Source organism: Panthera tigris, chromosome E3 (assembly GCF_018350195.1).
Source record: "Panthera tigris isolate Pti1 chromosome E3, P.tigris_Pti1_mat1.1, whole genome shotgun sequence".
Classification (NCBI taxonomy): domain Eukaryota; kingdom Metazoa; phylum Chordata; class Mammalia; order Carnivora; family Felidae; genus Panthera; species Panthera tigris.
Genome location: NC_056675.1, coordinates 13221204 through 13237080, shown reverse-complemented (window position 1 = coordinate 13237080; position 15877 = coordinate 13221204). Strand labels below are relative to the sequence as shown.

Below are 15877 nucleotides of genomic sequence, written 5' to 3'. Positions count from 1 at the left end.
AAAAACAAAGCAAGTGAATAAACAAACAAGAAAACAGACTCTTAAATACAGAGAACTGGTGGTTGTCAGAGGAAAGGTGGATGGGGGTAAAATAAATAAAGGGGATCATGAGGTACAAACTTCTAGTTACAAAAAAACCAAGTCATGGAGGTGAAAAGCACAGCACAGGGAACACAGTCGATAAGAGTGTAATGATGCACTATTGTAGTGAGGAATGCATGATTCACAGAATCATCGTATCAACCAGAAACTAACATAACAAACACTACACTAATTATATGTCAAAAAAAATTCTACAGATAACAAAAGAAATAAACAAAAATAATAAAACTAGCTTTTCAACTAAGAAATTTTGTAATTTCATACCACAAAAGTTAAAAAAAAAAACTAGTGGGAATTTCAGGGAACATGTGATATTTAGGGAAAGCATTTGTTTTTGTTTTCTTTTTTTGTTTGCCATCATTATTATTGATTGCTTTTGGTTTTTAATAAATAATAGATGTGATTTAAAAAAAAATAGGGGGCAACAACTTGAAAAAAGCATTAGTTATGGAAATGGACCCTTCTAACTTCAATTTTCAACCCTCTGTTCCAACCCCTTTCACGTAGTCACTGGCTCTCATCTATACTCCTTGTCTTCTGGCTTCTTTACCTCTCTGTATTCTTGGTCTTATCTTTATCTGTTGTTTCATATAAAGGGCAAATAAAGATTTTAAAGTAAAAATTAGAAAAACATACCTTTTAACATCTTCCAGTGCAAAAAAAAATGACTATCCTCAAAGTCACAGAGACTTTTTCTGACTGCACCCCAGCTGGGATAATGGTTTTTTCCCCTGCTTTCAGACTTCAACTGAAACATAGACTCTTCCTGGGTCTCAAGCCTTCCAGCCTTTGGACTAGAATTACACCATCAGTTCTCCTGGTGATTAGGCCTTGGACTCAGACTGGAACTAACCAGTGACTCTTCTGGGTTTCCAGCCCGCTGACTACAGACCTTCAGACTTATCAGCCTCCGTAGTTGTATATGATTATACACACTATTGGTTCTATTCCTCTTGAGAACCTTGACAATAAAACAACCTTACGTGGTACAGGTGCTGCCAAAGTTTGTACGAGAATGGCCTTATTTGGACAATGGGTCTTTGTAGACGTAATTAAGTTGGGGTCATACTAGATTAAGGTGGTCCTAAATCCAGTAACTGCTGTAGTAACAAAGAGAAGAAAGGACACACAAAGCTACAAATTGAGCAGAAGGCTGTGTGAAGACAGAGGCAGGCACTGTATTGACAAATTATAAGTCAAGGAATGCCAGAGGCCACCAGAAGCTAGACGAGGAATGGAAGGGTCCTTCCTAGAGCTTTCAGAGGGATCATGGCCCTGCTGACACCCTTAATGTTGGAATTTTAGTCTCAAAAACTATGAGATAATAAATCTCCATTATTTTAAGCTACCAGCTTGTGGTCTTCAATTACAGTAGCCCAGGAGACTCATGCCATGCCTAGCCTCCTTACCATACACTAGAAGAGATCATGTGATCAACCCCTGCGTTCAGTCACTATATTCCAGCCGCACTGGCCTTATTTCTTCCCCTGAAACACGTCATGCTTGCTCCTGACTCAGGCCCTTGAGCCTGTGGTTCCTGATGCCTAGGATGCTCTTCCCACAGATCTTCACAGGGCTACCTCTTTCAGGCTCTGGTTTAAATATCGTCTACAGAAAGGCCTCATCCGATCACCTGGTTAAAACAGCAACACATGCCCTTCAGCCCCTCATCACTGTCTTGTTTACCTGGTAAAACACATTCTGTCAGAAACAGTTATGCTCACAGCTCACATGTCTGTCGTCTGCCTCCCCAACAGAATGCAAGGCTCATGAGGACAGACTTCATCCTGTCCACTAGTCAACCTCAAGCGCACAGAATTATACGCAATCCAGTTAAAGTACCGGATGAAAATTTCTGGGCAGTCAAAATGCTGACACATCCAGGCAAACGCATGAATATATGGCTCTGGAATAGAAAAGGGCAGAAACAAACTGTCAGGGAAAAGGGAAAATCTAACACAGATCTTAAAAAGAGAGAGAAGAGAAGAAACAGAACATCAAGAATACTTTACAGGCCTGGATTAGATCAGATTTTCTTCTTAACTAAGGGAAACTCATGGATGGTGTGGCCCCTGTCTGTTTCTTCCTTAATAAGAGTGAGCCAACCTAGGACAGAGTAAAACCTCAGTAAAAGTTTGGGGGGAAGGTGGGAAGAAAGGAGGCTGGGACACACGCTTGCACAAGTGAATGAATGACTGTGTGGTGGGACCCACAAACATGGGGAGTTTTTGGGTATCTCAAAAAGATGTAGAAAAAAGTGCCCCAATTATGATGTTAAATGGACTAAATGGCCTCAGAACAATCAGATTAGACAACTGTTTAGCACAGTACTTACTACAATTCAATCTCTTTTCATGATTTTCTGAAACGTTTCAATTCCTTCAAGTATTGAGCCCTTCAAAAGTACTAAATATTGTTCTCCCTTCTCATAACTAAAAACCTGACCCAAAAACCATTCACAGAGAAACGAGCCATATCCACATACTCATTTCAATAAGCCATTAAAGAAGTCTACTTGCATAGGATGGTGGGAAGAGTTTGCTAGAGAAAGTGACACTGGGGCTGGCAGAAGGAAAAGAGAAAAAAAAAAGATCCAAAAGAGAAAACAAAGGTAGGAAGATTTGAAAGTGCATACTATTTAAGAAAACAACAGTGGTTCAGAGGGACTAAGCCTAAGGTACAAAGATGGGGAAGGAGAGGGAGGGCAGGAAGATGAAGGGGAAGCTTCAGACTTCCTTGAGGGGCTCTGCAGACAATCCTCAGGGGTGTAGACTTTGTCTAAAATATCTTAAACAAGGCAGTTTAATTGTGAGCTCTGATTCTCAGAAAAACAGCTCTGGAGGCAGTGCAGAGCACAGTACAGAGGAAACAGAGACGGGGTAGATGACACCAGGAAGAGGCCACAGGAATTCTCTGTGTGCCAAAGAGTAGGGCATCTGACATATCAGCGGTGTCAATGAGAATATAATCATACCCAAATACCTCTTCACAAATACAGTCAGTAGATAAATGAAAGTGACCAAGGAGACAGGATAAGGAGATGGAGGAAGGGACTGAGCTTGACTCCGAGGATACGAGCTCCGGGATCCAATACCAGGACAGGGAAGCAAGAGGGATGGACAGTTCAGGTTGGAGATAAACAGGTAAGGTGACATGGGTAATAAGGGTTTTGTTTGGGAGGAAGAGTCCTATTTGTCGTGACGGGAATAAGCAGGTCTTGTCAAATGGACACTTACAAGGAATTCAAATTTAAGAGGGCAGTAAGGCTATTAAGGGAAGTTCTAAATCTGATACAAAAGGATGATTCCAGAACGAGTATTTTTGAGCATGGTGGATGTGCCAAGAACTGTGCTACGTGATTCAAATAGCACGGTGCCAAGTGATCTTTAAAGGAGACCCACAGGGCGCTTGGGTGGCTGAGTCAGTTAAACCTCCGACTCCTGATTTTGGCTCAGGTCATGATCTTGGAGTTTGTGAGTTTGAGCCCCGCATCAGGCTCTGCACTGATGGTGCAGAACCTGCTTAGGATTCTCTCTCGCTGTCTCTCTCTGCCCTTCTTCCACTCTTGCCCACACGAGCGCTCTCTCCCCTCTCAAAATAAATAAATAAAGAATACTAAAATTAAAAAGTAACACAGGAGACCTACAAGGCAGGTCAAAGTATGCCCATTTCGCAGAAACAGAAACCTAGACTGGGAAAGATCAAGTTCTTTGCTCAAGGTCACACAGAAAATAAGTAACTAAACTGCTCTTAAAACTTGGTGTGTTAGTAATGAATGCCCAGGATCATTTCATAATTTGAGGATTTGATTTACTAAATTTATAAGTAAATTTAGCCCCTAAATTCTGACAACTTCCTCAGTGACAAAACTCTGTGTAAGTCAGAAGCAATACTGTCCCCCTTGAACAACTCATCATGAATATTTATATACTCAATTATTCCCCTTAACTTTTTCCTTAGTGACTAACCTCAACAAGTTACAGTGTCTCCTTGATGTGGACAATCTGAGAGTCCTCGTAGACAATTATTCCCTTCTGGAAATACAGTTTGGGAATACGTAATTTAGAAAAGCCAAGCACATTTGGTTTTGAAGCTTTACCCATGAGTCAAATCCTCCAGCCACACTGCAGTTCTTTATTCTTTCTCTTTTTTGCCTGTCCAATTCAAAATAACTAAGCTGGAATAATATAATATCTTCATTAGTTGCACTTGGGAGTGAGTCTCAATTGCCAAAGCTTCTAAAAATAACTGAAATGCAGGAAAGACAGGGGAATTTTTGTCTCAGCTGAAAAACCAGGCATGGGCACGATGGACTCACAGGGACCAGATACGTTCTTGCACCTTAAGCAACAACAACAACAACAACAACAACAACAACAACAACAAACCAGACAAAATGTATGAGAAGAGGGATTTTAGAAACTGGGCAGTAGGCATGGCAAGACAGTGATCTTCGAGACAAGGGAAGCAGATGAGATGACCCTAAAAACTGCCCCAGCTTAACACCTGGAGAGAGTTTTGATGCCACAGTAGGGCAACTGAGAGGTGGCCCAGGTAGAGCCCAGAAGTACCCCAAGTTGAGAAGACAGAGCTGGAGGAAGCCAAGGCAGCTGGAATTTGCAAAGCAGAAGATGGTAGAGAAGAGACCTTCACAGGGACAGAAACGTGGAAGCTGCGAAAAGGTCCCCTCTGGTCTTTGCCTGAATACCTACCAGCACATCTGCTGGAGAAAAGCACCCCAAACGAGGGGAACAACCACTGGAGAGGAGCAGGCAAACAATCCCCAGGGCTCACATAGGGCAGAAAATGGTATTTCCACCAGCTGTCAGGGTTCAGAAAAAATCACGTAATGCACCAGGAATCAGGCAGAGTATTCAGTACTGGGGAAGTAATTAGCCTTAGCCTAAAGGCTGCTCTGGTTCCACCCAGGAAAACATAAAAGCAAACCTCAGAAAAATCAAACTATTTCCAAGTGACATAACTGCATCCCAGAATAAAGCTCAAGAAAATTTACAGGAACCCATAATATCCAGCAACCAACAAAGAGAAATTCACAATGTCTGGCATCCAAAAAAAACAAAAACAAAAACAAAAACAAAACTGTCAAGCATGCAAAGGAGACAGAAAATAACAATTCATAATGGGGAGGAAAACCAATCAACAGTGGCAGACATGGAAATGACACAGATTAGTAGACTAAGGGCCTTAGAACAGTTAATAACTACTTTCCACATGTTCAAGAAACTAATGAAAGCAAAAGCACGGGAAGGAGAGCCATGGTAAACGAAAACAAGACTAAGCGTGGTCTTTCAGTCCATCTCCTCATTGTCTGATAGTTACTGAAGCAATTAGTTACTAATTCCCTTTTAAGAAAGACTAGGGGTATCTTCATTCTTGAAAATATTGTGTGGGTAGGTGCTGCCTTGGTTCCAAAAGAATCACTTTGTGGCTTGACTTCCTTGGCAAAGGTTTTCATCTCTGCAAATTTTAGATGCCAATGGGCCTGAGGTAAGAATCTGCAACCTCAGAACTGCTCACGCAAAGCAAGTAAGTGGCTGGAGGTTTTGGAAGATCTCGTTAAAGGCCAACTACTTTTTTTCCTTTTCTTTTTCTCTGTCATTTATCCTTTCATATTTTGATACTGTTGTTGCGAAAGGTAGGAATTTTAAAAATTAATAAGTCACATGAGCTCAAAGTATTGCACAGACTGGATCCACATAAGATTTTCAGGATTGTTACAGCCCTCATTTTTTTTTACATTATTTTATTGTGGTAAAAAAAAAAAAATATATATATATATTTATTTATTTATGTATATATATATATATATATACACATATATATACACACACACATATATATGTATATATATACATATACATACATATATATACACATATATATACACGTATATATATACATATATATATACATACATATATATGTATATATATATATACACGTACATATATATACACATATATACGTGTATATATATGTATATATATATATATATACACACAACATAAAGTTTGACATTTTAGCCATTTTTAAGTGTATAATTTGGGCATTAATTACATTCACATTGCTGTGAATGTATCCAAAAACTATTTCATCACCCTAAACAAAAACTTTGTAACCGTTCACCCATAGCTCCCAATCCCTCACTTTCCCCAACTCCCGTGACTGGTCCCTCCCTGTTAATGTCCTTTCTGCTTTCTGTCTCTAGGAATCTGCATATTCTAGGTTCCTTAAATAAGTGGAATCATACAATATTAGCTTCTTTCACTTAATATAATGCTTTCAAGGTTCTGGATCATGCATGAGAACTTAACTCCTTTTTTATGACTAAATAATATTCCATTGGACATATATGCCACTTTTCATTTATCCATCCATCTACTGACAGACAGGTGGGTTGTTTCTACTTTTGGTTATTGTGAATAATGCTGCAATAAAAATAGGCACATAAATATCTCTCTGAGCAACTATTTTCAATTTGATTGGATATATACCTAACAGTGGAACTGGTGGGACATATGGTAATTTTATATTTCATTATTTAAGAAATTGCCAAGCTGTTTTCCATGGTGGCTGTACCATTTTCCATTCACACCATCACATGTAAGGGTTCTAATTTCTCTATATCCCTGCCAACACTTATTCCCCCCACCCACCCTTTTTTATTATAATTATCCTGGCAGATGTAAACAGATATCTCATTATGGCTTTGACTTGTATTTCCCTGATGACTGTGATGACGACAATCTTTCATGTGTTTACTGGCCATTTGTATATCTTTTCTGCAAATGTCTCTTCAAGTCCTTTTCCCATTTTATTTATTTGTTTGTTTGTTTGTTTTTGAGAGAGAAAGAGACAGAATGTGAGTGGGGGAGAGGCAGAAAGAGAGGGAGACACAGAATCCGAAGCAGGTCCCAGGCTCCGAGCCGTCAGCCCAGAGCCCAACGCAAGGCTCGAACTCACAAGCTGTGAGATCATGACTCGATCTGAAGTCGGTCACTCAACCAACTGAGCCACCCAGGCGCCCCCCTTTCCCATTTTTAAGTATTAAACACTTACCAGTTATATGATTTGCAAATATTTTCTCCCATTCTATAGGGATTTTTTTCACCTTCTTGATAATGCCCTTTGAGATGCACAAATGGTTTTGGTTTGGATGAAGTCCAATTTTCCTATTTTCTCTTTTGTTGCTCATGGTTTTGGGGCTATATCTAAGAACCCACTGCCAAATTCAAAATCATGAGATTGACCCACATTTGCTTCTAAGAGTTTCATGATTTCAGTTCTTATACATAGGCTACTGACTCATCTTGAGTTAATGTGTGTACATGCTGTGATGCAGGGGTCCAAATTTATAATTTTATGCCTTTGCACCAGGAAATCTAGTTGTCCTGGCATCATCTGTTCAAGAGAAAATATCCTCCCACCTGAATGGTCTGAACACTCATACCAAAAATCAGTTGGATACAGATGTATAGGCTTGTTTTTGGAGTCTCAATTCTATTATTGCATTGGTTTATATGCCTATTCTGATGGCAGTATCATACCGTTTTGATTACTGTAGCTTCGCTGATAGTTTTAAAATTGGTTAAGTGTGAGTCTCCCAGCTTTGTTCTTCTTTTCCAAGATTGTGTTGACTACTAAGGTTTCATGCCATTCCACATTAAATCTGAGTATCTGCTTTCTCCTGTTTGCAAAAAAGGATGCTGGAATTTTCAGAGGAATTGCCCAGAATCTGTATGTTGTTCTGGGTAGGATTGACATCTCAATGATATTAAGTCTTCCTAACCATAAATGCAGGCTATCTCTTGCATATTTCTTTTTATCTAATGAAAAGTGAATTCAAGGCAACCAGTCAAAAGATCTCAATGACTGCACAATACTGTACTCCTGTCCCCTGACTTAACATGGTTTTCATTTCTCTACTCTGTGACGAAATTATGATTAACTGGAATAATCCTGGCAAAATTTCCAGGGTTAGTAAGATCTCATATTAAAATCAAAACAGGGGGCACCTTCACTGAGCATGGAGTCTGCTTCAGATATTCTCTCTCTGTCTCTCTCTGTGTCTCCCCACCTCCTTCCACCCCTCCCTCCCCCTCTGCCCCTCTCCCCTACTTGCGTGCTCTCTCTCAAATTAAAAAAAAATTCTCTCTCTCTCTGCCCCTCTGCCCTGCTTGCACATGCATGTGCTCTTTAAAATAAAATTTAAAAATTAAATCTTAGAGGAGCTACGTAAGTATTGAGTATTGTTAACAACTTAGTATTTCTTACTGTACTGAATACTTACTGTATTCAACTAAGTATTTCTTACTTAGTATTTCTTACTGTTACGGTTTTACTGTTATAATTTATAGTTCCATCACAAAGTTAATGAAATATAAAAACACACAAAGAAATATTCTTATACACAGACATACTCACGCAGCGAAAGACTGAGTTAGTATTAGTTGTATAATGGATATTAAACCTTATTAGAAGAATGGGATGCAATTAATTACAATTAAGACATTAAGAGTACCAGAGAAATAATTATACTTTGTTTATTCCACTTAATTCTTTCCAGAAGTCAATGTTCTCTATATCAACTCTCACTCTAAATCTCTCAAATTTTCCTGAGAGGTGGAGGAAGATGGCTGTGTCCTGAGAGGGTCTACCTTGGATGATGGAGAAATGGATGGGAGACGATTACAGGAATGACGCAAAGTTGTGCAGTGCTCTCTAACCTTTTATGCTGAGGAACACCCCTTAGTTAAAGTTTTGAGCACACTCCTAAAATACATGTGTTTATAAATTATATACATAAACTACTTCCACCTCATTAAATTAAGTATTAGGAAAGTTTAATTTCCTTTGTTTTTAGACACAAAATAAATAAGTTCTAGTATGTTTTTTCTTGCAACACACTGGATCTTGTACACCATGATGAAGACAACTGCTTTAGAGTATTAAAAAAAAGAGGGACGTCTGGGTGGCTCAGTCTGTTAAGTGACCGACTTTGGCTTAGGTCATGGTCTTGCAGCTTGGGGGTTTGATCACGCATTGGGCTCTGGGGTCTGTGCTGACAGCATGAAGCCTGGAGCCTACTTTGGATTCTGTGTCTCCCTCTCTCTCTGCCCCTCCCTCGCTCACTCATGCTCGCTCTCTCTCTCTCTCTCTCAAGTATCAAAAACATTAAAAAAAACTGTTTAAAAATCATTTAAAAAAAGGAAGACAAAGGCCAAAAGGTTTCTGCTCCTTATTATATGTCCTAATTCTGCTTATTCTTCTTAAAACTCAGAGACTCTGAATTTCTGTCTCTTTCTTGAGAGTACTATTTCACTTAATCTGTGAATGTTCCTTTGTTGTTACTACTAATAAAAACTTCTCCCTGAATGGTCATTTTATAAGAAAGCTTCCAAGTGTTGCCTTCAGGGGTAAAGATGGGTCAAGAATCTTGTCATGTGACATGTTAGGATAGAAGAAAAGAGAGCCCAGAGGATCAGGTGCTCTCGGGAGGTGGCAAAGGGGAATCTGCCCTGTTGGCAGGTAGGAGGCTGGAGAGTGGGAGGAGGCAGGTCTAGGGGGGTGACAGAGCCCTCAGGAGGTACGGTGTGTTATCACAAGGATTTTTCCTTTGCAAATCAGTCAGGAAATAAAACTCCTTCTCTTGCCAAGTAGGTGGGTGGTTAGCCATCCTCTCTAACAGGAATGAAATGACAGACAGGGATGTTTACCAATGTCACGGGCAAAGATATTACAAAAAGCCCAAAGTTAAATGATGTCATCTTCCAGTGGTAGCACTGCTGGACTACTTTTTTCATTTGCAACATTGACACTGAAAATATTACCACTTCCCCTTGTAATCTCTTATTCCTAAGGCCACAAGTACTCCCGCCCACCTAACAAGTAGTAAAGCACATTTTAGGCCAAACTAGAAAACAGAAGGAAAGTATCTCGCCAGGCTCCAACACGATGCCAGACAGGGTGGACCGTACTATGTGCATAGACAAAGTGACAGGAAGGGATGGTGGTGCTGGGAAACTGAGACTTGACCCAGGGGATGTGTGGTCTGGTGGTTTTCTTTGATTTTTCTTCTTCCCCACTTACATCACTGAGCCTTTCCCGGGAGCTGCTCCTGTGGAAGCCCTTGGATTCTCCGCTGGCGCTTTCACTGTCACTGTCCCTGCAGCTGTTCTGGCCTGGCTTCAGCTAAAGGCAAAAGAAAAGAGGAGAAAGAACAAAGTCAGTGGTCTCCTCACACAACTGTTCTTCAGGTCTTGTCAAAGTGAACAACTTAAGGTCCTGCATTTGAACATTCTTCTCAGCTTCTGAGTAGTGCCAGGCAAGCGGACGCAGGAAGAAACACAGAGAGCAGGCTAAGCAAAACATATACCATAAAATGTCAATGTAAATCTGAGTGAATAAGCCTAAACACACACACGCGCGCGTGTGCACGCGCGCGCACACACACACACACACACACACACACACGCCCTGAAAAAAAAATCTAACAAAGGTCCATGAATCTTGGAAATTAATCTTCCCTCTGATTTTTCCTCTATTCCACTGGGGCATTTTTGTCAATAATATAAAGACCAAACACAATGAATTAAAGCCAGATTACACCAACTCTGGGGGCCCGCCTTATTTCCCCTGTCCTCCTCTGAAGAAAGAATACAACAAAACAGAGCAAAAGACAATGTCTTCTTCTAGGAGAAAATGATGAGATGCTCTATGTTATTGTTCAACCACCAAGAAGACAATGATCCTGATTTCTGAGACAACACTGTGGAGGTCCCCTGTCAGATATTTAAGAGTACCAAATTAAGACCTACAGCTTAAGGATATTAGCCAGCACTCATTCAACAAATATGTATTGAGTGTGGCATCTAGGCCTGGTAGTAAGAGCTGAAAATATGATGCTAAACCAAAAAAAAAAAAAAAAAAAAAAAAAAAAAAAAAGGTAAAAGGCTCTAATCTTATGAAGCTTACATATTGGCAGTTTCTACACATTTACCCAGCTCTGATATTCCACTGAAATGAATAAACACACAGAACTGCAAACCATTAGTCTATATGGGACTATGAGTCCCCCACATATGGACCATTAGTCTATGATACTATCATCAGCAACCACCTTTGGACAGACCCCAAGCAATCTGATGCAGGTTATAACATACAGCCCTTTCACAATGTTCTTAATCTCGCAAGGGAAAGACGGCAAGACAAGCAAATATAATAACACAAGGAAACACATGCTAAATGTAACACCAAAAAGAAGGAAGAAAGGTAACCTCTGAAGCCTTGGATTTTCAAAGTGGATTGAGCTCATACGGCTGAGAAGAGAGGGGAAGATACTCTTGACAGGAGAAAGACAGAAAACAAAGGCAGGGAAAGCAACATGCTAGGAAATGATCAGAAGGAGTCTTATCTGAAACAGAGATTTCCTTCTGGGAGGAAATTGGAAGAAACATTACAGAGGGGTGCATGGATCAGACATGGAAAGTCTCAAACAAAACATAAGCCCCATACTTCTGGGAAGGAGGGAATTTCAGAGAGAAGAACAGGTAATAGGTAGCACAATTTTTGCCTGCAGGTTTTCATGTGGCTCCGGGGCCAAGGGGGAATGTGAAGCAAGACAAATGGAGAATGAATCTAAATCCACATTCCTTGTCTAATGTGCTTCTTTAAAAACTGCAGTTCAGGTGCCACTCTGGGTCACACCAGCTAATAAGCTGTCCCCAAATCCCCACTATACAGAGCATTCTTTTTTTGCTTTCAGCCTTTCTACAAATCCACTTTTATCACTTTCTTCTAAAACTCCCTTTCTCCAGAAGTCTTCTCTAATGGAACCCAGAAAAATGATACTCATTTTACTTTGTATCCTCCTGGGCCCTTAAGTACTTAGTTTCCTTCTAAATTACTGCTAAACCTGCTAATTCTAAGTTAATTCAGATGCAAGCTATATGAGCCTTTTCTTATTACTATGGAATAAAAGTTCAGAATATTGTCATTCTCTTCAAATTTTCATTTTTACACTTATAATAAAGGGGAATTCAATCTAAAATGAACATCACTTTCTCTCAATTTCCTGAACATGTCATGTCCATTTCCATCCTGCACCTATGTATTCACACTAGATTTCCTCAACCAGTAAAGCTCACCCTACCCTTCTCTGTGCATTTCAGGTCAAGATTGTTTTTAATGCTCAGATATGATCCGCTATGGTTTTTGAAGAGCTCCTTCTTTCTAGATATATTTTTTGATGTATGCCTTCAAAGTTTAGCCAGTATATCATTCTTCATTAAACGCCTCTGATAATTATATACTTTCAAGTATGAAAAGGCTTACTGTTATTATATACATCTGACTAGTGATAAAATCTGTATGTGGAATAGGCACTCTAATTTATAGGCAATGTCATAATTTTCATCTCCCTGGACCTCTGACTTAAGTAAAGGCAGGTAATGCTACTTCCAATGAGTGAATGAAGAAACAAATAGAGCAAATAATATGCTCAGAATTAAGCAAGATATCTAGGACTCAGTCCATGTCTGTACAGCTTACCGCTCTCTTCATTTTACTTCTTAGAACCTATTTAGTATGTTAGCATTTCGTGTGGAAATAATGAAATCTGCAGGATATGAATATTCTCTACAGAGTATGTTTTTAACATATTTGTGGTACCTGACTTAATTCACACACAAAAAAAGAAGTCTCATAAGGTGATATTGATCAAGAGGTGTTTATAAAAACTCAGCCCCTCAAACTAGACGAGATAAACATCCTGTAGGGAATTAACAGCATAAGAGCATGAAGACTTCTCCTGATATCCACCTGGCTTACCAAAATCTGGACATGGCATTTGGATCTCTTCCATATTTCTTCATAGAAGGAAAATGATGACTTTAACAGGCCCAACAAGAGACTTCAGTGGCTCTGATGTAAATTATCTGACTAAATGTTGATCTAGGCTAAGGGCAAAACCCAAGAAGGACTGAGATGAACCAGCTTCCTTGCCTTCCCTGTGCCCTTCCAGCAAAAGCACATCAGTGAATTCTCTTTGGAGAGCCTTACATAAAATCCGCCCCCACACTGCCCTTTTCTCCTCCAAAGCCAGGCTCAAGTTTAAAGGAAACTTAGGATTTTAAGCTGTCAGACAGCTCAATATTTCAAAGAAATGGATTGACTACAGTAAGTACTAAAGCTAAACCACAAGATTTCAGGCAAAGAAGTATTCACTCCTAATCCCATGAATACATTTAAAACTGGCATTTTCAGCCATATCCAATGGATCATTTGGGGTAGCACAGCTAACTTAGAAGTTGTAATCCTTCACCTGAAATTCCCAGCTATTACCTACAACCAAGAGACATTACAAAGGCCAGGTGCTGGCTTAAACATTTAAAGACCTAAGAAAAATCGATCCGCTTGCATTGATTTGTCCTAGCACCCATGGCGGCTGTTGTAAGAAAGCTACTGCTATAACAGATGCAATGAGATTTCTTACTACCTTTTTTCAGATACGCTAAAATACCTCGTTTATTTAAAAATTAATGTAATTCACTCATTTCCAGAATTGTCTTCTCATTAGAATATTATACAATTTTGGCATCAGAATTAGAACAAAACAGATGAAATAAAAAGGAAGCTAGTATCTGGCATGAGTGGTAGTGATCCTATCAATAAGATTAACAACTTTTACAATATATAAGAAGATGAGTTGTTTTCCATTCGACTTCATTGTCAACAATACAATCAAAAACTCTGAAGCTGTTATGTCGTTAGAGTTAACTGTTATTAATGGCTAATTAGGAAAATAACGATCCATGGTTTTATCGCTGCTAATGAACATGTAACGAAATCCCATCACGCTGGACTCAGTGAAGGTGCAGGAATTCTGTATACACCTGCCAAGATTTGTGACCCAGGCTCTGCCACTCTTCAGCTTCAGTATGGAGAGTTCAAGATGCTAGATGCTCTGTGGGTGTCATTAACTCTTCAAACAAAATTCGCAGAAGGATAAAGTATGTGGAGATGATACCAATGCTTGAAACTCAAGCGGAATGATGTGAATTATGCACTGCAATGCAGAAAAGCATCCAAAAGTAATCTCCTACCACCATTTTGGTCCCTCAAAGCAGCATAAATCCTATGTCTGACTGCTGAGTTTTCCTGCAGGGATCTGAATGAACTTCACACAATGTTTTAAAAATGTGTCAATAAGCACAGACTTGTCTATTTTTCAATGAAATTTTGTAACATGCCTTCACTAACATCAAAATGGCAAGTATTTAATCTTGTAAAAACGTTTGTGTTTTTTTCCAAAATGAAACTCTTCCCATTTGTTGAAATATTCCCCATAGATTGGGTTGAATTTGTACTATATTTTTTTGTTTTTTATTTGAGTAGAGTTGACACACAATGTTTTATTAATTTCAGGTACAACCTAGTGATTCAACATCTCCATATGTTATTCTGCCCACAAGTGCAGGTGTCACCATACAATTCTATCATAATACCATTGACTATATTCCTTATGCTGTACCTTTTATTCCTAGAATGTATTCATTCTATAACTGGCAACCTGTAATACCCACTCCCCTTCACCCATTTTGCCCATTCACTCATCCCACTTCCCTCTGCCAAACATCACCTTGTTCTCCGTATTTATAGGTATGACTCTGTTTTTGCTACCTTTATTCATTTGTTTTGTTACTTAGATTGCACTTCTGAGTGAAATAATATATTTGTCTTTCTTGGTCCGACTTATTCCATCTAGTATAATACCTTCTAGATCCATCCATGTTGTTGTAAATGACAGGATCTCATTCTTTTACATGACTGTGTAATAGTCCATTTCGTGTGTGTGTGTGTGTGTGTGTGTGTGTGTGCATGCACGCACGCGTGCACGTGTGTCACATCTTTATCCATTCACCTATCTATCAATAAATATGTGGGTTGCTTCCATATTTTGGGTCTTACAAATAATGCCATAATAAAGATGTGGGTGCATGTAACTTTTCAAATTAGTATTTCCTTTGGGTAAATACCTAATGGTATGATTGTTGGATCACAGGGTATTTCTATTTTTAATTTTTTAAGGAGCCTCCATACTGTTTTTCAGAGTGGCTGTAGTGCATCTATATTGTCTTATTCCTTGAGTTTTAAAAGGTACTTAAGATGAGAGAAAGAGAACTAAACTACTTAATGAAAAGCTGACACATCAAAATAAGCTAACAGGGAATACAAACAAAATTACAAATTTGAATAGAAAAAACATTTTAGGACATTAATAATATATTGTACTTTTAAACGTACAATATAACAAGTTGTGCCTAAAAGGTAAACATAAATTCTGGAAACTAAGGCAGGGCAAGAAATTTGTGTAAAATTTCTCCGGGATCACAGAATCAGAAATTATCTTGTTATTGTCTTCAATAAGTAGAGAAAGTTTTAAGTAAGGATTTGATAATCTTACAGTTAACCACTGGTAAAATTTAGATATTAAAAATAATGTCTTCTAAATCATTATCAAATATAAAAGGATCAAAATTATAATTAATACTCTCAATTGGGAATATCTGGAAAATAAGGGAAATAGCAAGATAGCAAAAACATATAATTATGTTGGTTATAATAATAACATATATGGATTAAGCCCCATTTTTTTTTTAAGCCCCATTTTTTAAAACAGCAAGAACATCTACTATTTGTGAGGTTAAATAAATAAATGAATAAATGAAAAAATGAATATCCAATTATTTGTTAG

The 15877-nt window shown here is 38.7% G+C and overlaps 1 protein-coding gene across 6 annotated transcripts in view; it reads right to left on the bottom strand.

Moving 5' to 3' along the window:
• AUTS2 (activator of transcription and developmental regulator AUTS2) overlaps window positions 1-15877 on the bottom strand; it is a 1113014-nt gene that overhangs the window by 606956 nt on the left and 490181 nt on the right. For all 6 annotated transcript variants that reach the window (XM_042970860.1, XM_042970862.1, XM_042970861.1 and 3 more), the window contains one exon: window positions 10213-10314. In XM_042970860.1, the coding sequence (XP_042826794.1) occupies window positions 10213-10314 (102 nt within the window). The remainder of the gene's footprint in view (window positions 1-10212; window positions 10315-15877) is intronic.